This window comes from Giraffa tippelskirchi, chromosome 9, assembly GCF_054371585.1.
Source record: "Giraffa tippelskirchi isolate mGirTip1 chromosome 9, T2T-mGirTip1v1.2.pri, whole genome shotgun sequence".
NCBI lineage: Eukaryota > Metazoa > Chordata > Mammalia > Artiodactyla > Giraffidae > Giraffa > Giraffa tippelskirchi.
Window position 1 is genome coordinate 138798469 of NC_137283.1, and position 25108 is coordinate 138823576.

Here is a 25108-nt window from a genome sequence, read left to right on the forward strand (position 1 = left end):
TCAGTCATGTATAAATGGAGCTTTTTTTTTTCTTCCAACCATGTAACAAATATAACTTTTTAAAATACACTGATCCTTCAGTAAAATAATTCCTCTTTGGTAGGTAATGGTATATTGTGTTCAGCACTTTACTGCCAAGTATGTGGTAAAATCCACCAGGTATTTGTTTTAAAATCACACACAATGTATTTTAGGTTTTTTGTGGAGGCATTGTGATGTATTATAGTAGAAGGTGCAGTCCCTGGTGTCTATAAGCCTGAGTTTTCTCACCTGTGAATAGGAATGATCACACATGTTTGGGAGGTTTGTGTGCATGGCATCCTGGCCATAGAGGATGCACTTAAATATCTTTCCCCTGTTCAGCTGTGTCTGGAATCCAAGCATAGGTGAGATAGTAAATTTAGTATTTAATTATTGAAGTACAATGTAGAGAGAAATGGAGAGCACAGTCCTGATCATTTTGTTTATGTGGTCTCAAAGAACTTTAGGGAGAAATTTGTGACTGCAGTATTGTTCTCAGTTCTTGATACCCCTTTGCCTTGACCTCAAATTTTTTCTCCTTTAGGCAGTGGAACTCTGCTAATATTGGATCAAAATGAATCTGGGCTTAGACTTTTTAGAAGGTAAGATGGTTCTATTAAAATTATATATATTCTCTGTTGCTTTTGGTTTTGAATCTTTGTGATCAGTAAGATGTTTTAATTTGCAATATAAAAGAGCCTTCGGGATTTGCATAGTATAGAACTGATTTTTGCCATTAGCTTGTGATTATGTCACTTTTCTTCTAAGTCTCTTGTGGTTCAGTATTCACTTATAAATGATAAAACTTAAACATACAAAAATGTGAGCTAGTTGGTATCCCGTTTGACGTTCTTATCTTTGCTGTCTTTTTTTTTTAAATTAATTAATTTATTTGGCTGCATCGAGTCTTAGTTGTGGCACACAGGATATTTGTTGTGTCACGCGGAATCTCTTGTTGTGGTGTGTGGCCTTAGTTGCCCAGGGCGTGTGGGATCTTAGTTCCCAGACCTGCGTCCTCTGCATTGCAAGGTGGATTCTTAACCGCTGGACCACCAGGAAAGTCACCTTTGTGTCTCAGTGTAAGTTAGCTTTACTCATTCAGGAACTAATTATTACCTCTTCCTCATTCTTCATGCTGTACTTTTCTTATCTCTATGACTGTTAGATTCATTAATACCTCCATCAGAGTTAGTCAAGGGTGGGGAAAGGAAAGGAAATTTCCTCAGAAGATAACTACCTGCTGGTACCTCAGGTGAAAGATTTATGGGAAACACTGAAATTATTGATCTAAATTGATATTTTCGAGTGCTTGCTGATCCCTCCTTTGAATCACAGGAAACAGCAAGCACCCAAGTGTGGCAGCATGTTCTCATGTAAATGGTGCCATATTTCTAGTTGGAAGCCCTGATGTTAAGTTGCTGTGCAGTTCTCGGGCCTCATGACCGGGCTGTTCTTTTAAGGTTCTCTGCACTTGTTTCCAGTACTCTTGCCTGGAAAATCCCATGGACGGAGGAGCCTGGTAGGCTACAGTCCATGGGGTCGCTAAGAGTCGGACACGACTGAGCAACTTCACTTTCACTTTTCCCTTTCTTGCACTGGAGAAGGAAATGGCAACCCACTCCAGTATTCTTGCCTGGAGAATCCCAGGGATGGCGGAGCCTGGTGGGCTGCCGTCTATGGGGTCACACAGAGTCGGACAAGACTGAAGCGACTTAGCAGCAGCAGCAGCAGCACTTGTTTCTGCATCTGTCAAGTGCCTACTCTACGAATCTCCCATATTTGTGAAGATATTGTGAGATACTGTGTTAAAATATGTGATAAACTGAAAAAAAAAAAAAGATTGTTATTGTATGTTCAGCTGCCTATGTAACTAGATTTTTTGGTTTTAATTTTCCTGGTGTAGCTTTGACTGGAATGATGGTTTGTTTGATGTGACCTGGAGTGAGAACAATGAGCATGTGCTGGTCACCTGTAGTGGCGATGGCTCCTTACAGCTCTGGGATGCCGCCAGGGCCACAGGGCCACTGCAGGTCTACAAGGAGCACACTCAGGAGGTAGGAAGGAGGTCTTTTTGGGCTGATTATTTCTCTTTGGTTGAAATCCATTTGGGGGTGGACACATGGGGAAATGTCTTCAGGGGACAAGAAGTTTAAGTTTTAGTGTTTCTTGTACATGTTAGATGTCACTTGTTATTTGATTATCTAAACATCAAGTACCTCTTGGCCTAAGGAGCTGGGAAAGAAGAAAAGGTCAGGCTTCTCACTGGTCAGTAAAAACGCCTCTGGTAGGAAGTATACTGTGGCACTGTTTCCTCCAGAGGCCTATTACTTTCTTTAGGCTTTAGAAAGGCTATGCCTCCATACAGTGCCTTAAGATAGAGGCAGGCGGACTTTTCACCCAGATATTGTAAGATTGCCTTTAGGGCTTCGCCAAGAATTTTCAGAATATATTTAAGCAAGAGCATGAAATCCTGAATATAAGGCAGAACTTACCAAATAAGTTTAAAAACTAAATTTCGTTCATGTACTAGATATTGTCTGTGTGTATGGGTAGCATAGAAAATAGTTTGTCCTTCAGTCAGATTAAAATGCATATATACTTTTACTGAACATGATAGTAAAAATTTTATCCTTGGGTATGCTTTAAAAATTTTTTCAGTAAATCCTTCAAATGAACACTTGCAAATTTACTTTCAAATTTGTGTCCACCACATTTCCTGGCTTCAGTAAATGCTTGTTAGATGCAAGAGTGTTAGTTTTTTGTAATAACAGAGTAGTGATGTGAAGATTCTAAACATCATTTTTATAGCTCTAGCTATTAAAAATCATAATTTCTGAGACTGTAATGAAAATAATAGAAAATTTCAGTTCTTCCATTTTATTGTGAAGGAGGATCTTTGAGTAGATGTAGTTATGAATGATTGTATTGTTATAGAACCACTGAACACTAAGACAGCTTTGATAAAGGAGGAACTTTAGTTTTAGGATGTTCAGTGCAAGAATCCTCACAAAGTAGCGTGTCCAGAATTCACTCGTTTTTGTGGTACCTTCATAATTTTTACCATTTGCATGCATTACTTATAGTTAACTGAATGTTTTTTATTTCTTTTTTAAAATTATTTTTCCTCTCAAGTTTTTCTTTAATCTTTGGGCCTTGTATTGCTTATCTATATAAATTCTACAGTTGTAACTAACAAATCAAAAACAAATATATCCAGTTATGTTAAATTGGAGATACTGATTTAATGTTTTCCTTTAAATGAACTTTACATTGTTATTTCACTTATCCTAAAGCAGCATATATTTGTGAAACCATGGAACTGATGGCTAATTTAGTATGAACATTTATTTAATGTATGGTAAAATAAATACATAATAAGATTAAATGTAGGTACCAGTTAAAATCATGTCTTGTACAAACAATGATGTGTGTGTATTGCTACAACTCTGAAAAATGCTGTTCTAGAATGCTCTTTGTGATTGCAACTCCATCTTTACTTCATCTCAGTGAAAGTGAATTTCATTCTATCATATGATAACTTATTTGGCTTTGTTTTTTAAGATTTACTTGTTTATTTTTTGGCTGTGGTGGCTGCACACAGGCTTTCTCTAGTTGCAGCAGGCAGGGGTTACTCTTCTTTGCAATGTACGAGCTTCTTATTGCAGTGACTTCTCTTATTGCAGGGCACGGGCTCTAGGCACATGGACTTCAGTAGCTGCAGTGCATGGGCTCAGTAGTTGTAGCCAACAGGCTTAGTTGCTCTGTGGCTTGCGGGATCTTCCCCAACCAGGGATCGAACTTGTGTTGCCTGCGTTGCAAGTCAGATTCTTAACCTCTGAACCACCAGGGAAGCCCTTATTTGGCTTTTTGATTGCTCTATTGGTTAGACAGTTGCTTTCTTAAACCAAATCTATCTTCAGTGTCAACCAACTATTGCTTCTAATGCCTTTCTCTGACATGATGAAACCAAGTCCTGTCCCCTCCTTCCAAGGACAACCCTTGGAAGTAGCCATCTTGCCCTCTCTAAGTCTTCTCTCTTCCAGACTTCCATTTGTATTAATAATTCCTTTGACCTGTCCTCAGGTCATACAGTCTCTTTATCTTTCACCCTCCTGGTAAACTCCTTTGGGTAATCTGTTTTACAATGTTGCTTTTAACGTTGTAAACTTAATTTATTCCAGAAATATGATTATTAGTGTTGAACTTTTTATGACTTTGCCACCATGATCTTAAGCCTCTAGTTCTAATAATATTACTTAACATGGTTGTAATATTTTCCTGAGCCAAGTTGTAGTGCTAGGTTACTTTTACTCTACTTGTAAAAAGTACCTTGATCTTTGTTATTTGAGTTACTGTTAAACTAGTAGTTTACTAGTTTTTTTCTATAATTATATAACTGATTTTTTGAACTAGAGACATGTTATTACTTGTTTTTTCAGACATTTATTCTAGGTTGTCCTTCTTCATTTTCTTTTCAAATGCAATTTTTGATAAACATCTGTATCAGATGCCTTGGCTGTTAGAATAAGAGAAAACCTGAGTAAAAGTGCATTCAACAATCAGAGTTTATTATTTCACATAACCAGGCATATAGAGGTGGTATGGGTCCAGGTTTGGTTAATTTAGGCTGGACAGTGTCATCAAATACCCAGGTTTCTCCCACCTTTCCAATCTGCTCTCCTCAGTGGATTTCTTTTCTTCTTACACTCCCTATGGTTCCAGTTATTAAGTTGCTGCAAACTTTATTGTGGTTTCAGACCATGAATTTTACATCATTATAACTAGACTCTTAAAAAAAAATCTTTATTATCAAAATAAGAAGCATTACAATCAACACATTTTTGCTGTGAGAAATAACTTTATTCCTGCAATGTGAAAATCCATGCTTTGGTGGGATGTAATGAACTCTTGGAAAGCATTTTCTGCCTCCTGCTGGTTGTGGAAGTATTTTCCCTGCAAAAAGTTGTTAGGATGCTTGAAGAAGTGGGAGTCGGTTAGTCAGAGGTCTGGTGAATATGGTGGGTGAGGTAAAACTTCATAGCCCAATTTGTTCAACTTTTGAAGCATCGGTTGTGCAATGTGCAGTTGGGCGTTGTCATAGAGAAGAATTGGGCTCTTGCTGTTGACTAACACCAGTGGCAGGTGTTGCAGTTTTTGGCAGGTCTCACCTTGCTGAGCATACTTCTCAGATGTAATGGAATTCAGAAATCTGTAGTGCATCAGACCAACAGCAGACCACCAAGCAGAGACCATGACCTTTTTTGGTGCAAGTTTGGCTTTGGGAAGCGCTTTGGAGCTTCTCAGTCCAGCCACTGAGCTGGTCAAGGCTCATTGTCATATAGAATCTACTTTTTGTTGCACATCACAATCCGATCAAGAAATGGTTTATTGTTGTTGCATAGAATAAGAGAAGGTGACACTTCAAAAGACAGTATTTTTGACTTGGGGTCAGTCAGCTCATGAGGCACCAACTTACTGAGTTTTTTCACCTTTCCAATTTGCTTCAAATGCTGAACGACCATGGTCGACATTGAGTTCTTTGGCAGCTTCTTGTTTAGTTGTAAGAGGATCAGCTTCAGTGATGGCTCTCAATTGGTGGTTGTCAACTTCTGATGGCTGGGCCATTATACTCCTCATCTTCAAGGCTCTTGTCTCTTTTGCAAAACTTCCTGAACCACCACTGCATTGTCCATTTGTTAGCAGTTCCTGGGCCAAATGTGTTGTTGGTATAGCAGGTTGTCTCTGCTGCTTTATGACCCATTTTGAACTTAAATAAGAAAATCACTTGACTTTGCTTTTTGTCTAACATCATTTCCATGGTCTAAAATAGATATAAACAGCAAGTAATAAGTCATTAGCAAAAAAACATAAAGCAAGAAATGTTCATTTAAATGATGTATAACATATAAGTATGTTATACATGGAATGGATTTCAATGTCAAATGGCACATTTCGACAGTGCAAAAAGCTCAGTTACTTTTGCACCAGCCTAGTATCATCTCACCATATGCCCCGTCTCAACTTTGTCACTTCTGAGGGAAACAAGCCACCACTTGTGTGCTTAAGTTCACCCCTGGGACGAGCGAAGAAGGGACAGCTGCTGCTGCTAAGTCGCTTCAGTCGTGTCCGACTCTGTGCGACCCCATAGACAGCAGCCCACCAGGCTCCCCCGTCCCTGGGATTCTCCAGGCAAGAACACTGAAGTGGGTGGCCATTTCCTTCTCCAATGCATGAAAGTGAAAAGTGAAAGTGAAGTCGCACAGTCAATGTCCGACTCTTCGTGACCCCATGGACTGTAGCATACCAGGCTCCTCCATCCATGGGATTTTCCAGGCAAGAGTACTGGAGTGGGTTACCATTGCCTTCTCCGGGAAGGGACAGAGCTTTCCCTAAAGGACAGAGCTGTGATTCAGTGAGCAAGGAGAAAGGGAGATTGGTGGTTGGGAAGGTACCCATCAGCAGATGCTGCAATATTACTTCTTGTCTTTCTCATGATGGTTAGTGAAAGTCAAACCACACCAAGCAGGATGATGAGTGGAGGACTGTCAGGCCCTCAGAAAGGTTGTCCTCCATGAGATTAAGAGAATTTGTCGTGATCACCCTAAAAGCTCAGTATTAAAATACCAAGTATCTGGCATTTTTCATTAGAGAGAAATACAGCATTTATTTAGTTTGTCTCTTACACTAAGTATGCAGAAACACTTAAAAGGACTGATTTAAAATCAAACAGTTTTGAGGAGCCACTAAATATTCATGGAATATTCAACAAATAGTGTTGAATAAATTAAATTCAGCCATTAGTTTTCTGATAGTCAGATGAATAGTCACTGAAGCAAAAAGGAGACATCCAAGACCTAGATGTATTTTAGGCCTAAAGGAATGAAGGTGAAATGAAAAGAAAGAAAAACATGGACATTTTCCCTTTGCATGGCTTCTAAACTTAGCATCAAATCATGAATTGATTTTTCTCTGTATTTTTTAACTGTAGAGGCCATTATGTCTTTTGAGCCCTGCAGAATGCCTGTAGCTTAGCCTTCTGTTGAATATATAATTGGAATGGAAGAATGAGAAAATTTTAAAAGATTCAGCAAGAAGGAGAGAAAAGAGTGAATTGAGACTTTTGTTTCTGACTTCATGGCTTATAGCATAATGCTGTTGAGAGTGAGTTAAAAGTGACTTTAACGATGACAGATTCAGCTTAATACTTCAACATCTGATTCTTAGTGTGCTTATTACAGTTTTTTAAAATAGTTAAAGTTTGTCTTCATTGTCAAATAGTGAGGTATCAGTTTGCTGAAAAACTTTAATTAAGAGATGTTTGATCCATTTAAAGTCTTTGATCATGAATTGATAAATAAAGAATCAAGGCATTTATCCTGCTTCTCCTGCATGAATTTCTTTGTGGGGTAATCAAATAGTTGGTGTGGAAAATTTCTTGTAATAGAATCTTCCTAATACAGTAGGAAGCTAAAAAAAAGAGACTGAACTGAATGGAATCAAGCCTCTAGATCTAAATTCCAATTTAAATAAAATAAGGGTAGAGGAAAAAGTTGAATACTACCATGAGGAAACAATTAAGTCAAGTTCAGAATGTAGAACATTCCATAGGACCAATAACTTTGTTTCTTCAACAAATAAATGTCATTGGTGGGGTAAAGTGGCAGGAGAACCAAGGTGGGGAGGGAATTTTCTTAGATTAGAGAAGATTTAAGAGACATACAACTGAGTATAAAATATGAACTTTGTTTGGATCCTCGTTCAGGTCCATGTGTGAATGCTCCATTGTAACCGACTCTTTGCGATCCCATGGACTGTAGCCCACCCTCCATCCATGGGATTTTCTAGGCAAGAATACTGGAGTGGGTTGCCGTTTCCTCCTCCAGGGAATCTTCCTGACCCAGGGATCTAATCCACATCTGTTGCATCTCCTGCATTGGAGGCGGGGTTTTTTTTGTTTGTTTGTTTTTTACCAACTGCGCCACCTAGTAAACCAACTAGAAAAGATGTTTTTTGATGCAGTTAGGGAAATTAGGAATATGAACTAAGTATTAGATGATGTTAAGGAACTGTTGTTAATCTAAGGTGCGAAAATGGCCTTGTGCTCATGTAAAAGGTGAAAACATTCTTACTCCTGAAGTATTTGTGAATGAAATAGTCTGATGTTAAAATACTCCAACAGTCGTTTAGTCAGTAACAGAACAGATGAAATAGGATGGGTAAAATGTTGATAATTACAGAAGGTGTGTGATGGATACCTGAGGATTTGTTATGCTGTTTTCTCTACTCTTATGTGCATTTTAAAATATCTACAATGGAAAATACTTTTTAATTCGTTTCATATTAAAAAAATGTAGCCCTTTCTAATCGCTCAGTAATTAAAAGTCAGTGTCCCTTTCCTTTGTATTGATACAGATAAGTATGAACATTCTGGATACAGTTTTTATTTGATGATTTTTAATTAAATAGACCAACTTGAAAAAGGGCAGTACTGTATGGTAGATTAAAAATGAGCTCTATGGGAATTGGATTCAGTAATAGAATTTGTCCTCCTCAAACTGTGGTTTTAATGAGATTCAGATTTCATAAAGCCCCACAAAGTATTGTTCAGTGTTTTTTTTTTTCCTTTTTGCAATTTCCCAATTAATTTTCTTCACCACTACCAAGAGTAATTTCATAAGATAGGCCTTCAGAGGATCCTGCTTTTAAAGCATAGCTGCATATCACTCTTCTTTTTATATTTAGCTTAACCATTTGCCATGTCTGCTCTTGGAATGGGAGTGGAGCAGGGAATTGGGACTGGGGAAAGGATAGACGGGTAGACTAATGTGAGATGTGCTTTTCATCCAGATTGTTTCTGTTCCTCATTCAGTCCAAAAACTTTGATTAACTCTCGGTCTGCAAGGAACTGTATAAGACCTAACAGGGAAGATGAACAAGTCAGGCAAGGTCCTTGCCCTCTCTGGGAAAGAGGCTTAAGATGCTGGGTATCTAATTTGGAACGTAATACCTGCTGTGAATGTACTGAGTGCTATGAGAGGGGAGGATCTGGTCTGGGGGAAGGGATGGGGAGGATATCCTTGAGTCTGAGGAGACAGTAGGAATAAACTATTCAGGTGGAGATGTCAGAGGACAGGGTTCAAGGCAAAGGAAGGTGCATGCTTGCAAGGGAAGGGCTGAGCCTGTGTGCCTGGAGCAGTTAGCATTTTGGCTGTTATGCTAAGATCAGTGGAAGAATACTGAAGATTTAAAAATTTTCCTATGATACATTTCGTGCATATAAAATATATGTGAGTTGTAAAAATATATAGTTAGCTCTTACATATTCATCATTTAGGTAATGAATTCATTTATTCATTTATTATTTCATTTAGAAATAAAACATTACCTGTACCATTGGAGCCCCTGGTTACTGCTTCTGTCCTTCCTCTAGCTTCTTTTTTCTGAGTCAGTCCTTCATCCTCCTTTTTTCCCAAGAGCAACCATTATCCTGAATTTTCTATTTATATCTTCTTTATTTTTCCTTTTAGTTTTATGCATATACATGCACTCCTAATTCATGCATAGTTTTGCATGATTTTGACCTTTGGCTAAAAAGCAACAGCATGAATGAATCTCATTGTTGAGTGAAGATGGTAAGTTGTAGGAGCCATGTAGTACCCATGTGGAAACCAAGTGGGCAGCAGAGGATGAGATGGTTAGATAGCATCACCAACTCAATGGACATGAATTTGAGCAAACGCTGGGAGATAGTGGAGGTCAGAGGAGCCTGGCATGCTGCAGCCCGTGGGGTCACAGAGTCAGATACCACCTCCCAACTGACCAACAGCAAATGGGTAATGGATTGGAGGTGAACAAGAATGGAGGAGGGAGCAGTTAGAAGCATCCTGTAATGTAAGTGGTAGCTTACAGTTGATAGTTGTACCCTCTTCAGAGAAATTATATACAAACTCATAACCGTGGCCCTTTGGAGTCTTGTCCCTCTGAACTGTTTGACTTTGCTGGTCTTAAGGTGTGATGAGCTTGTTTCCTGCTTCAGGCTTGCTCTTTGCTGTGGAAACCTTTCCTCTCAAATCTGCAGGGTTCTCTCTTACTGCATTCAGGTCTCTGTTCAGAGACATCTTCACTGACCACTTTACTGAGCAGTGACCTGCCCCTCCCACCCTTGTTATTATTTTCTAGTCTTCTTACTCTGCATTATTTTTCTGAATAGTTTGATAGTTTTTTTTTAATCGCAACCTGAAATTATATACTTATAGCGCATCTTCCCTTGCTAAAGTATAAGATACATGAAGGCTGGTACTTTATCTGTCTTGCCTAACACTATACTCTTCGCCCCTTGTGCATAGTATGTGCCTAGTAAACATTTATTGAATAGATTTGACTTGAGATTGGGATAATGGGAGCCAGTCATTCCTTTTTGGCTGTCTCCCAAACATCTCTCTCGCTGTACATCTTTTTCAGGGCTTGAGGTTAATGCCCAAACCCTGTCCTTCCTAGACATTTCCACTTGACTATCAGGCTGTCACCTCAAACTCACCATGTCTAAAATTACACATTATCACTCTTCCTCCAGTCTTCCAGTGTTGTTAATGCCACCATCGCTGATAGTCCCCAGGCACAAAGCCTTGGTGCTATCCTGTAGCGTTCGCTAGTTCCCATCCCTAGGGAGCTTTATGTCCCCATTCATGTCTTTGAGGGAGTTTCTGGTCACTGTTTTCACCTCTGCCTTCTGCTATTGACATTTTAGCCAGCCTTCAGGGCCTCGCTAAGATTCTTCTCTTCTGGGCATCAAGCTGAATTTTCCATCCCACCAGCTTTTGTATTCATGGTCTATAGTTTTTGTGTTTTAAACACAGTATCCTGGCTTACACTGTTATGTTTCCATGTCCTAGTATTTTAAACACAGTAAGGCAAACAAAAAGTATTTATCGATTGAGTCGCCTTTATCTCCTTCCTTTTTATCCCGTTTTAAACCTCACCACGTGTGTTCTATGCTCAGCCTCGTTGTCCTAGACCTTGATGCTTGTCACTTTGTCCTGTGTCGCATAGAAGAGCTGGCAGCACTGGCAGCAGCATAGTTTTCTTTTGTTATCATTGGGGCTGGATTTTCTCTGAGCCCATGGAGGCTCTTGAAGATTTAAAAATGAGAAGTCACAAGGTTTCAAGTCCTGTGTCACGTTGAAAACGTGTAGAGGCAGAGGAGCCTGAGCTAATGACACTAGCGGTAGCTCTTTATAATTACTTAGCAACGATGGAGGTTGTGGAGATAAATTTGTTTTTTTAAATCATTATATTGCAATGAGCATAGACTCTTTAGGTCTCAAGATCTTCTCTGATTGCCTCCAAGCTTGTCTTTTTCCATCCGTAACTGACAGACGACTGCAGCACCTCTTTGGATTTTGCTGACCCCATTGTGTACTTTATGAGCTACTCTGTTGCTGGGTTGTGATTTCTATAGTGTTCCAACTGCTCTTCTCTCTTTTGTAAGAATACTGGCTGCAGCTGGGCCAGAACTAGAGTGGTGAAGTACTTACCTTGGGTATATAATTTAAGTGAAGTGAAAGTGAAGTCGCTCAGTCGCATTGACTCTTTGTGACCCCATGGACTGTAGCCTACCAGGCTCCTCCGTCCATGGGATTTTCCAGGCAAGAGTACTGGGTAGGTTGCTGTTTCCTTCTCCAGGAGATCTTCCTGACCCAGGGATTGAACCCAGGTCTCCTGCATTGTAGGCAGATGCTTTACTGTCTGAGCTACCCAGAAAAACTTCCCAGGTGGCACTACTGCTAAAGAATTCGCCTGCCGATGCGGGAGTCACAAGAGACATGGGTTTGATCCCTGGTCAGAAAGATCACCTGGAGGAGGAAATGGCAACCCACTCCAGTATTTTTGCCTGGAAAATTCCACGGACAGAGGAACCTGGCAGGCTACAGTCCATAGGGTTGCAAAGAGTCTGACAGGACTGAGCGACTGTACACAAAAAGCTCAGTAGTCAAGATAAATAATCTCTTGTGTACTTGCTAAGTCGCTTCAGTAGTGTGTCAGACTCTTTGTGACCCCGTAGCCAGTCAGACTTCTCTGTCCATGGGATTCTATAGGCAAGAATACTGGAGTGGGTTGCCATTTCCTCCTCCAGTGGATCTTTCTGACCCAGGGATTGAACCTGTGTGCCCTGAGTCTTTTATATCTCCTGGATCGGCAGGCGTGTTCTTTACCACTAATGTCACCTGGGAAGCCCTAACCAATCTCTTAATGCAGTATTTTTAAAATAAAAATTAATGTAAATCTACAATAAGCAAAATAGCAAAGTTTTAAGTAAAGGCAGAATCAGTGTTACCAATTTTTTTGGTTTTAAACTCAGGTTCCAATATGGCTAAGCATAGCATTAGGCAGCAGAGAACGGGGAACCCATACTTTAGCTGCCACAAACCCCAGACAGTCATACTTCCTACATAAATATGGTAGAGTTTTTAGATTCAAAATAAACCTGCTGGCTGTTCACACTTAATGGCATATTCTTGGGTCTGGGGCAGGACTGCTTTTGTGAAGTTTAATTATGCACATAATTTAGTTGAACTTAGCTTCCAATAGTGATCTGTATATGACCTGTTGTATCCGATAACAGGATTAAAACTGTTTCCATAAGTTTTCAGATAATTCACTTGAAGTGGTTTACTGAGAGCAGCATTAGATAACTGAAGCTGTTTACCAAGAGATCTGAAAGGAAAACCTTGTTCCTATATGCTTTTATCAAGAAAGACTAAAAAAGGGATATTAATTGAATTTGAATACTTTCTGATAAACATTGACCTGGCATGCTTTTTTAGATGACTGACTTTCTAATCTTCTCTGATGTTTCTTCAGGGTGCTGCAGACAGTGATTTATTGGGAGGTTTAAACATACATATGTATAATTTGTTTTAGTGAAGAAGGTTTTGGAAATACTCTGTAGGATTCTCAACTCTGTAGAATGCAGTCTTATCTGTTAGGGGTAAGTCTAGGGGAATGGACATGATGACCTTTCTCTGACACCATGTGGGGATTTGTAGAACTTTGATGTTTTAACCAAGTGAATTAGTTGTTTAACTGACTATTCTGTTATAAACAGATAATATGTAACGTTGAACTTGATGCTTTTTCCCTTTTTTTATTAAATCAATTAATTTATTTTAATTGGAGGATAATTACAATACTGTGATGGTTTCTGCTATACATCAAGATGAATTGGCCACAGGTATACATGTGTCTCCCCCGTCCCAGCTCTTTCGCTTTATAAATGACACTTTTAAATGTTTTAGGTGTACAGTGTTGATTGGAGCCAAACCAGAGGTGAACAGCTTGTGGTGTCTGGCTCATGGGATCAAACTGTCAAACTGGTATGTCAGCATTACTGTATTTAAAACCAGATATTCCCTTCCCCAGAGTGTCCACTGAAGTTTTTTATTTTCTAGGACATACTTCTCTTGCTTTTCAGTTGGACAGCTAATTTTCTTTTCAAAAAACATTATACTAAAGCATTTATTAGAATTTAAAATTTTCTAATCTTTGAGCTATAAACTAATAATTAGCTCAGCATTGATTATTTTGGCCTCTTAAATACTATATTGCTTTATATAAAAATATACTTTACATAAATCCTTGAGATACATGTGTATATTGTATGTGTATATACATATTAATATATATATGGTATATCATATATAGTATATATAAAGCATAAATTTTAATTTACTTCTGTTAAGTAATTGATCTGTTCCTTTATTTGTAGTGGGATCCAACTGTTGGAAAGTCTCTGTGCACTTTTAGAGGCCATGAAAGTGTCATTTATAGCACGATCTGGTCTCCCCACATCCCTGGCTGCTTTGCTTCATCCTCAGGTAAATAAATACATTTACCAAAAACCTTGTTTGTGGTGAATGGTGGCCTCACTTTCCCCAGAAGGTGGCACTGTGTACCTTAGGTTTGGAGAAGGAAGCATTCCTACTCGAACTCTTGAGACTGTTTCATTCGTTCTCAGTCTCTAGACAAGAATTAGCCAAGCCTGCTTCTGACCTTTTGCCTTAACATGTACTCTTTGGGTGAGGTGAGAGGTAAGGGACAAAGTGAGGACTTTGACATCTGATTTGACTGAATTTGGAAACTCTCTTCAGTGGTCGATTGTGGCACCTCAGGGTGATGTGATGACTTTTCTCATCAGTAAAATGGGGCTAAGAATGTCTGACTTGTGGAGTTGTTATCAGGATGAAATAAGGAAACACACAAAATGTCTCACACATAGTTAATCTCCTTTGGTTGATATTTACCCCCCTTCTAGGGATATTCTCTTTAATTGATTGCCGCTAAGCCATAGCAAGACTATATTTGGTATGATCATTTTTCCTGTTTGCTTTTAATTTATGTCTTCAATTTTAAGATAAAGTAGATACATACATTTATATATCTATATCTTTTTATGGAGAGAAGTAATTTTATAGAAGTTTAAGGATTAGACTTTGTACTGTTTGCATGAGGGTTTACAAATTTGGTTCTTTCAGTTCAGTTCAGTTCAGTCGCTCAGTCGTGTCCAACTCTTTGCGACCCCATGAATCGCAGCACGCCAGGCCTCCCTGTCCATCAACAACTCCTGGAGTTTACCCAAACCCATGTCCATCGAGTCGGTGATGCCATCCAACCATCTCATTCTCTGTCGTCCCCTCCTCCTCCTGCCCCCAATCCTTCCCAGCATTAGGATCTTTTCCAATGAGTCAGCTCTTCGCATGAGGTGGCCAAAGTATTGGAGTTTCAGCTTCAACATCAGTCCTTCCAATGAACACCCAGGACTGATCTCCTTTAGGATGGACTGGTTGGATCTCCTTGCAGTCCGAGGGACTCTTAAGAGTCTTCTCCAACACCACAGTTCAAAAGCATCAATTCTTCGCCTCTCAGCTTTCTTCACAGTCCAACTCTCACATCCATACATGACCACTGGAAAAACCATAGCCTTGACTAGACGGACCTTTGTTGGGAAGTAATGTCTCTGCTTTTTAATATGCTATCTAGGTTGGTCATAACCTTCCTTCCAAAGAGTAAGCGTCTTTTAATTTCATGGCTGCAATCACCATCAGCAGTGATTTTGGAGCCCAAAAAAATAAAGTCTGACATTGTTTCCACTGTTTCCCCATCTATTTCCCATGAAGTGATGGAACCAGATGCCATGATCTTAGTTGTCTGAATGTTGAGCTTTAAGCCAACTTTTTCACTCTCCTCTTTCACTTTCATCAAGAGGCTCTTTAGTTCTTCTTCACTTTCTGCCATAAGGGTGGTGTCATCTGCATATCTGAGGTTATTGATATTTCTCCTGACAATCTTGATTCCAGCTTGTGTTTCTTCCAGCCCAGCGTTTCTCATGATGTACTCTGCATATAAGTTAAATAAGCAGGGTGACAATATACAGCCTTGATGTACTCCTTTTCCTATTTCGAACCACTCTGTTGTTCCATGTCCAGTTCTAACTGTTGCTTCCTGGCCTGCATACAGGTTTCTCAAGAGACAGGTCAGATGGTCTGGTATTCCCATGTCTTTCAGAATTTTCCACAGTTTATTGTCATCCACACAGTCAAAGGCTTTGGCAAAGTCAATAAAGCAGAAATACATGTTTTTCTGGAACTCTCTTGCTTTTTTGATGATCCAGTGGATGTTGGCAATTTGGTCTCTGGTTCTTCTGCCTTTTCTAAAACCAGCTTGAACATCTGGAAGTTCACGGTTCACGTATTGCTGAAGCCTGGCTTGGAGAATTTTGAGCATTACTTTACTAGCGTGTGAGATGAGTGTAATTGTGCGGTAGTTTGAGCATTCTTTGGCATTGCCTTTCTTTGAGATTGGAATGAAAACTGACCTTTTCCAGTCCTGTGGCCACTGCTGAGTTTTCCAAATTTGCTGGCATATCGAGTGCAGCACTTTCACAGCATCATCTTTCAGGATTTGAAATAGCTCGACTGGAATTCCATCACCTCCACTAGCTTTGTTCGTAGTGATGCTCTCTAAGGCTCATTTGACTTCACATTCCAGGATGTCTGGCTCTAGGTGAGTGATCACACTATCGTGATTATCTGGGTCGTGAAGATCTTTTTTGTATAGTTCTTCTGTGTATTCTTGCCACCTCTTCTTAATATCTTCTGCTTCTGTTAGGTCCATACTGTTTCTGTCCTTTATCGAGCCCATCTTTGCATGAAATGTTCCCTTGGTATCTCTAATTTTCTTGAAGAGATCTCTAGTCTTTCCCATTCTGTTGTTTTCCTCTATTTCTTTGCATTGATCTCTGAGGAAGGCTTTCTTATCTCTCCTTGGTATTCTTTGGAACTCTGCATTCAGATGGGAATATCTTTCCTTATCTCCTTTGCTTTTTGCTTCTCTTCTTTTCTCAGCTATTTGTAAGGCCTCCTCAGACAGCCATTTTGCTTTTTTGCATTTCTTTTCCATGGGGATGGTCTTGATCCCTGTCTCCTGTACAATGTCACGAACCTCTGTCCATAGTTCATCAGGCACTCTTGTCTATCGGATCTAGTCCCTTAAATCGATTTGTCACTTCCACTGTATAATCATAAGGGATTTGATTTAGGTCATACCTGAATGGACTAGTGGTTTTCCCTGCTTTCTTCAATTTAAGTCTGAATTTGGCAATAAGGAGTTCATGATCTGAGCCACAGTCTGCTCCCGGTCTTGTTTTTGCTGACTGTATAGAGCTTCTCCATCTTTGGCTGCAAAGAATATAGTCAGTCTGATTTCGGTGTTGACCATCTGGTGATGTCCATGCGTAGAGTCTTTTCTTGTGTTGTTGGAAGAGGGTGTTTGCTATGACCAGTGCGTTCTCTTGGCAAAACTCTCTTAGCCTTTGCCCTGCTTCGTTCTGTACTACAAGGCCAAATTTGCCTGTTACGCCAGGTGTTTCCTGACTTCCTACTTTTGCATTCCAGTCCCCTATAATGAAAAGGACATCTTTTTTGGATGTTAGTTCTAAAAGGCCTTGTAGGTCTTCATAGAACCGTTCAACTTCAGCTTCTTCAGCGTTACTGGTCGGGGCATAGACTTGGATTACTGTGATATTGAATGGTTTGCCTTGGAAACGAACAGAGATCATTCTGTCGTTTTTGAGATTTCTTCCAAGTACTGCATTTCAGAATCTTTTGTTGACCATGATGGCTACTCCATTTCTTCTAAGGGATTCCTGCCCACAGTAGTAGATCTAATGGTCATCTGAGTTAAATTCACCCATTCCAGTCCACCTTAGTTCGCTGATTCCTAGAATGTCGACGTTCACTCTTGTTATCTCCTGTTTGCCCACTTCCCATTTGCCTTGATTCATGGACCTAACATTCCAGGTTCCTATGCAATATTACTCTTTACCGCATCGGACTTTGCTTCTATCACCAGTCACTTCCATAGCGGGGTATTGTTTTTGCTTTGGCTCCATCCCATCATTCTTTCTGGAGTTATTTCTCCACTGATCTCCAGTATCATATTGGGCACCTACCGACCTGGGGAGTTCATCTTTCAGTGACCTATCTTTTTGCCTTTTCATACTGTTCATGGGTTTCTCAAGGCAAGAATACTGAAGTGGTTTGCCATTCCCTTCTCCAGTGGACCAATTCGGTCAGACCTCTCCACCGTGACCCATCCGTCTTGGGTGGCCCCACACGGCATGGCTTAGTTTCATTGAGGTAGACAAGGCTGTGGTCCCTGTGATCAGATTAGCTAGTTCTCTGTGATTATAGTTTCAGTGTGTCTGCCCTCTGATGCCCTCTCGCAACACCTACCGTCTTACTTGGGTTTTTCTTACCTTGGACGTGGGGTATCTCTTCACGGCTGCTCCAGCAAAGTGCAGCCGTTGCTCCTTACCTTGGACAAGGGGTATCTAGTCACGACAGCCCCTCCTGACCTTGAATGTGGAGTAACTCCTCTCGGCCCTCCTGTGGAGCTACCCCAGGCCGGAGGCCGGGGGCGGCAGCCGAGAGGAGCTAGCCCTCGCCCGAGACCGAGAGGAGTTTCCCCAGGTCCAAGGAGCGGTGGCTCCGTGGGCACAGGAGGGCCAAGAGGAGTTGGTTCTTTAGGCCGATTCATAAATCACGTATAATCTGAACAATATAACATACATAATTTGTAGAGAAACATCACACAGCTCGTCTGCAGTCCATTTAAAACAACACGGGCTGCCTGCCGCATGGTCGTTGACACAGCTGTCCTCATCTTCCCCCTGGCTACTCTAGAGCACCTCTCCCCTGGCTCTTTGCCTTTCTCTCACGCCCTGCAGCCCTGCCCTCTCAGCTCTTGTACTTGCATTCTTTTACCTTTTTTTTCCACCAGCCTCGCCTGTCATACTTCTGTGGTCCTGGCTTTACATGAACAAGTTCAGTGGCAGGGTCCTCCCAGAGGGTGATGGGGAGAAGAGGCTTGAGACAGCAAGAACAATTTTCCTTACTGTCTCTGGTTAGAAGGTAGAGTCATTCCCAGTGGGGAAACGGTACTTTGGAAGTCAGAGTTATATTCATGGGGTTAAGAATGGAATGTTAATTCTTAGCTATATCATAGTATCTGTGATACCATGACTTTTCATAATGTAAATTTGACAAGCACAACTATTAATGAACAAATATGGTTTAATTAATGATTAATTCATGATTAATGGTCTGTCTTAGGTAGATCATAACCAGTTTTGAATCTTTCCAAGTTGGAAATCAGTCTAGCTCCTTTTATTAGTTACTGAGCTGCTTTGGCTTAAATGGCTTTATCTTTGGTTTATCAGAATAAGGTTGCTAAGTCTGAGTAACAGTTACAATAATGTGTAACTTGTGTTAATTAATCATAAATGTTTGTGGTGATTGACAAGATATTATCAGCACTCTTTATTTCTTGTTTCTTATATAACTATCAAAAAGTAAATTTATGAAGAGAAAACAGAAATGGTATCCTTGAAAACTTCTATTTGAGCATATACATAGTAAAGAAATTCAGACAACACAGAGACATGCCAAATAAAAAGTAAGTACTCATCCCCCCTCTCCTATAGAACTGCTGTTAATAACATTTTCTTGTATTCCTCCATAAAAAGTCTGTGCCCATTCCAAAGTATATGTTCCAAAGATTAGAATTATTAATAGGGAAGGTATCTTTAAAGGCTGAATTTGCTTAGTGATGTTAGGTTTTACATGCTTATAGCTACAGAACTTTTGTTGTTGTTGAAAACTGTATTCCCAAATGTTTATTTCAGGGCAGCAACATGTTATAGATTAGACAAACCAATAACAACAGCCTTCTTGGTCTAAATGTTGTCAGTTTATTCTGATAATGAGAATTTTGATAGTGTCAAGGTAACAGTTATTTTAAGGCTTGGACCTTGAAATGGTGTGCCCCCTCAATCTTTTAAATGTTTGCCAATCTGATGAATGAAGGTAATACCTGATTGTTGTTTTGATTCGCATATTTGATTACTAGGGATAGTGAATACTTTTTGTATGTCACTTGACTACCATAGTTGTTCTTCTCTGAGTCACTTGTCCATGTCTTCGGCCCATGTTTCTACTGAGAGCTGTTCGTTGTTGTTTTTCTGTGTTGATATATGAGCTCTTTTTATATAGGAATTAGTACTCTGTATTTTATATCTGTTATAAATATTTCCCCAATTTTTTTCTGTCTTAAACTATTTATTATACTTTAGTTTTTACTCTATTAGTATCAAAGCTTTTTGGTAGTCAAAACTATCAGTTTTTTCTTGATATAGCAAGGTGTAATTAGGGACATGTTATTTAATTCAACCATGTTAGTAAGTAAATTATTTTTTTCTATAAGGCAGTTTGGGTCAGAATTTCTTTTACTTTCAACCAAAGATGTCCTGACTGGATGACCACTGTTTACATTCATTTCTAATACAGCACAGGAAGGTAATGTCTTAAGCAGACAGTCTTTTTTCCTATTAAAGCAAGTGGACATTCTGTTGATAAAAGACTTTTTATAAACTATCTGTTTACAAAGTACGGATAGTCAAGTTTTGTGATTATATTGCTCACTGTCTACACACAATTCATCTTTTTTTGATTTTCATTCTTGCACACTGAGTATTCTATATATAATATCCAGAGTCAGTATTCTGTATACCACACTACACAAAAGGCCAGTGTAATACAAAGAGTTGTGTGTATGACTCAGCCCAAATAAAGGGCTCATATATATATACAATTCTGCCTGACATTTAAGTCAACTGTATCAGTTCATGGTTTTGACACTATCAGATGGATACATTGTAGCGGGCCAGTATTAACTAAGCTGTCTCCACATCCAAGGCTCAGAATAAATCAGAAGGGATTTGATCAAAGCCTAGTACTGGACCTGTGAGCTATAACCCATGTACCTTTAAAAAAATTGAAATCAGTAAAGCCATTTTCTGCCAGCTTTTCTGATTTTGGAAACTCTTTGGAAGGTTTATTTATCAAGCATTTGACATTTTCCTGAAATACTTCTTCATGATGATTTTCCAACATTAGCTTACTTAATAAAGTTGAAAAGATTTAAAGTTTACCTCCACTCTACAAAAGGAGGGTTTGTGGCATAGTAAAAGTTGGGGTAAGCTCTAAAACTCTCACTGTGCCTTCGCCATTTCAAGAGAGACAAGAAAATTTGCTTCCCACGTTGTGTGCAATGCACTTCTTTGCCTATTTTCTTTGCTTGAATTGTTTTCATGTATTTCCTATAGGACATGTGTCTTCTTCAGCATAGCTGAGTGTCTTACACAAGCAAACACGATGGTTTTTTGATTACTATTATATAAGCTATGGAGATAACTATTGTCAAAATTTTTAAAACATATTTAAGGTTAATTTTGATTGTTGGAAGGGATATTGTCGGTGAATCATTCAGATCTTCGGTGAATGTCTGCTGCTGTCTGGGCACTGAAGATACACTGAGCATGTAGTCCCGTGGGAAAGAGGGATGCTAAGGAAAAACCCTAGGGGCAGTAACCACAAGGAGCGAGAAGCTCTTTGAGAAAGAGGTCACAGCACAGTGGTTAGGGACATGGACTCTGGAGCTGGACTTCCTGTGATCAGATTCTCCTCTCACTGCTCTTACGTGGCTTCAGTCATGCTACTTAACCTCTGTCTCTTCATTCCTCATTTAAAAAATAAGAGTGATAATAATAACCTGTGTCGTGGAGTTTTGACGAGGATTAAGTGAATTAATTCAAATACAAGCTTAAAGGCTTAGGACAGCGCCTGGCCCAGAGTAAGGGCTCTCTGAGTGGTGCCTCCTGTCATTAACATGTGTGCTCAGGATTCCTTGGGAACACAGCAAAGGATCCTTGAGCTTGAGCAGTCAGTTCTTGAGCTTGTCAAAATTGGCTGGTCAGAGCAACTTCCCTAAGGAAATAGTGCTTCAGCTGCTACCTTATGAACAAGTAGATGAGGAGATGAGAAGTGGGAAGTAAAGGGATGAATGTGGAGAGTACAGAGCATATTGGAGGAAGACTTGAATGGTCTTTGCATGCGTTATGTGCTGTAAGGATTGAGAGTCACTGCTTACCTGGGAACTAAAACTCTGGGAACCGAGTTTTAGGGTAACTTGCTCCAGATAGAATCTGAAATGTATGCTTGTATAATAACATACCTGTCCAGTGATCCTGAGACCTGGCCCACCATCATAGTCTGTTGCTGTTGGTTAGTCGCTAAGTTGAGTTTGGCTTTTTTGCGACCCCATGGACTGTAGCCCACCAGACTCTTCTGTCCATGGGGTTTTTCTGACAAGAATACTGGAGTGGATTGCCATGTCCTTCTCCAGGAGGTCTTCCTGACCCAGGGATCAAACCCACATCTCCTGCATTGGCAGGTGGATTCTTTACCCCTGAGCCACCAGGGAAGAGGAAGCTTAAAAAAACAACAGAATTCCAGCCTTCATCTTTGTCCTACTGAATCAGATACCTCTGAGAGGTATATTTTTTAATCACTCTAGCTGAGTCTAGTGATGAGCCTGATTTGGGAGACACTGTACTAGTCTGTGATGTTGCTCTGTTTAAGGTAGTCTAATGAATAGCTTATTTCTGTTGATGTAATGGGAATTTCGTGTTTATTTTTAATAGAAATATACTAATCTCTTAAGAACTCTATAGAATGGTTTCAGTGCTGAATTCAGAGAAGAAGCAGTTTCCTAAGATTGAGAACTTAGTTTTTTTCCTGAGTTTTGTCAGTTATACTTTGACTTATATTATAGTCTTTTATCCATTAATTCTCTTTGTTTTCTTGCTTACAGACAAGAGTTTGCTATGAAACATACTATAATATTTGCATAAAAATCATCTCAACTGCAAAATTCATGGTTGAGGAACACCAAGTTGTAAAATATTTGTCTTCACAAATATTAAAAATGATAAGCAGCTTATATAATTGGCCGTCAAGACGTAGTTTTATGTCTAATCCTGTGGCACACATATAGCTAATTTTATCATTCAACTGCTTATAACAGTTTATATTTTAAGATAGTATATAATAATATGGGCTTCCCTGGTGGCTCAGATGGCAAAGAATCCACCTGCAGTGCAGGAGGTCTGAATTCAGTCCCTGGGTTCGGAAGATCCCCAGGAGAAAGGAATGGCTACCCACTCCAGTATTCTTGCCTGAAGAATTCCATGGACAGAAGACCCTGGCGGGCTACAGTCCATGGGGTTGCAAGGTATCAGACACGACTGAGCAACTGACACTTTCACTTTCATGAGAATATAATATTCAAGTTTTTCCAAGAATTTGATCACCTTCAAAGTTGTAGTACTAAATTTATCATTAGCTAAGTTAAGACAAACCAAAAGGAAGGAGTACTTTGAGATTTAGATCTCCCTTAGCAGAGTTCTCTAAGGGCATTGGTTTTGTTTAGTTCATTAAAGTTTTATTCTTACATAATTCACATTTCCAAATTATATGAGATGGAAGGGAAGAATATTTGAGCTCTTTACATGAGGAGGATTAATATGAAGTAAACTTTCTTTTGAACCAAGAAAACTAAATTACTCCTATTACCAACTCCATATAATTGCATAAATCATAGCCATGCCTGAATGTGTGGAGTCCAGTAGTTTGAAAAAAACATCATTCTACTCTAAGAAAAAAGTCATCTGATAGGCATCTGGCATTTCAAATAAATTAAATTATTTGGGCCCAATATGCATCTTTTGCTGTTCATTTCACTTCCTGGTTTTAGATTCACCGTTTACACTCATTCTCCTTAGCCAGCTTCTTCTTAACGCTGCAACTTGAATTAGACATGGTAGTAGCCAGCACTTCCTGTACCATATTATGCACTTAAATTCACTGGTTCTATTGCCAGTGGCGAGTCTGCAACTGATAAGAGAAGCTGGTAATTCAGGTGGGTCTATGGCACTGCCGCAGGGCCCTGGTAAACGTCTGGCTGACAATGAAAGGCCAGTTGTCTGGAAAATGCAATTAAAAAAGCAATATAAACATAGATGTCCTGGTGTCTAAAAGAGCTGAATGAGTCATGTTACCAGTTGGCCAGAAGGTCTCTCTCCTACCTAGCAAACGAAGTGAGAAGGAAGAAGTGCTGAATGTGTGCAAGCAAAAGTGGAATTCTCAGCTCCTTCAGAGCAGTTTCTTTTTGTGCTCTTTAAGTTAACTGCCAGAGGGGACAACCTAAACCATGATCTTTAAAAAAAAAACTTTGCCTGACTGTGCTGGTGAAGAACAAGAATATTGTCCCAGAGAAATTTGATACAGGCATCCACCCAGCCTTGGTGGTTGTTATTTGTTTAATCTTTTGTTGAAGTATATAATGCACAGAACAGTGCCTAATTATAGCGTGATGAATTTTCAAAATGAACACACCTATGTACTGGGGCTTCCCAGGTGGCACTAGTGGTAAAGAATCTGCCTGCCCATGTGGGAGATTCCGGAGACCTGGGATCTCCGGACCCAGATCAAGAAACAGAATGTTCTCAGAGGCCCCTCTTAGAGTCTTTCAGTCATTACCCACCCTTGTCCATTCGAGGGTGACCTCTGAACTGCCTCCTAATAGCATCGATTAATGTTACCTGTTTTTATGTTGTCCTGTCTGGTTTCTTTTGCTCAGCATTATGTTTTGTGAGTTTCATCCATATTGTTACTAAAATTCCTAGTTACTTCTTAATCTCCTAGTTCACGTTTATTGTAATGTTTTGGCACTCTAAAGCATTCACATTCACATACACCCATAGAATGTAATTATTAGGATGAACATGAGCTCATTGAACTTTAAACAATGCTTAGTCATGGTTATATAGCAGACTTGATGGTTTCAGACCTAATGAAGTGCTAGTAACTCAGTCTTGTCTGTTTGCGACCCCATGGACTGTAGCCTGCCAGGCTCCTGTGTCCATGGGATTCTCCAGGCAGTAATACTGGAGTGGGTTGCCATGCCCTACTCCAGGGGATCTTCCTGACGCAGGAATCGAGCCCATGTCTCCTGCATCTTCTGCATTGCAGGTGGATTCGTTACCATCTGAGCCACCAAGGGAGCCCTTCTGACCTGATGGTTCAGTTCAGTTCAGTCGCTCAGTCGTGTCCAACTCTTTGTGACCCCATGGACTGCAGCACACCTGGCCTCCCTGTCCATCACTAACTCCTGGAGTTTACTCAGACTCATGTCCATTGAGTCGGTAATGCCATCCAACCATCTCATCCTCTGTCGTCCCCTTCTCCTCCTGCCTTCAATCGTTCCCAGCATCAGGGTCTTTTCAAATGAGTCAGTTCTTTGCATCAGGTGGCCAAAGTATTGGAGTTTCAGCTTCAGCATCAGTCCTTCCAATGAACATTCAGGACTGATTTCCTTTAGGATGGATTGGTTGGATCTCCTTGCAGTCCAAGAGACTCTCAAGAGTCTTCTCCAACACCACAGTTCAAAAGCATCAATTCTTCTGTGCTCAGCTTTCTTTATGGTCCAACTCTCACATCCATATATGACTACTGGAAAAACCATACCCTTGACTAGATAGACCTTTGTTGGCAAAGTAATGTCTCTGCTTTTTAATATGCTGTCTAGGTTTGTAATAGCTTTTCTTCCAAGCAGTAAGTGTCTTTATTTCATG

General features: G+C 39.8%; 1 protein-coding gene across 1 annotated transcript in view; it reads left to right on the forward strand.

The window, feature by feature from the left end:
* The window catches only part of PEX7 (peroxisomal biogenesis factor 7), a 75998-nt gene that overhangs the window by 1759 nt on the left and 49131 nt on the right, over positions 1-25108 (forward strand). The window contains exons 2-5 of the mRNA XM_081528864.1: positions 566-623; positions 1925-2075; positions 13317-13394; positions 13787-13895. Of these exons, the coding sequence (XP_081384990.1) occupies positions 566-623; positions 1925-2075; positions 13317-13394; positions 13787-13895 (396 nt within the window). The remainder of the gene's footprint in view (positions 1-565; positions 624-1924; positions 2076-13316; positions 13395-13786; positions 13896-25108) is intronic.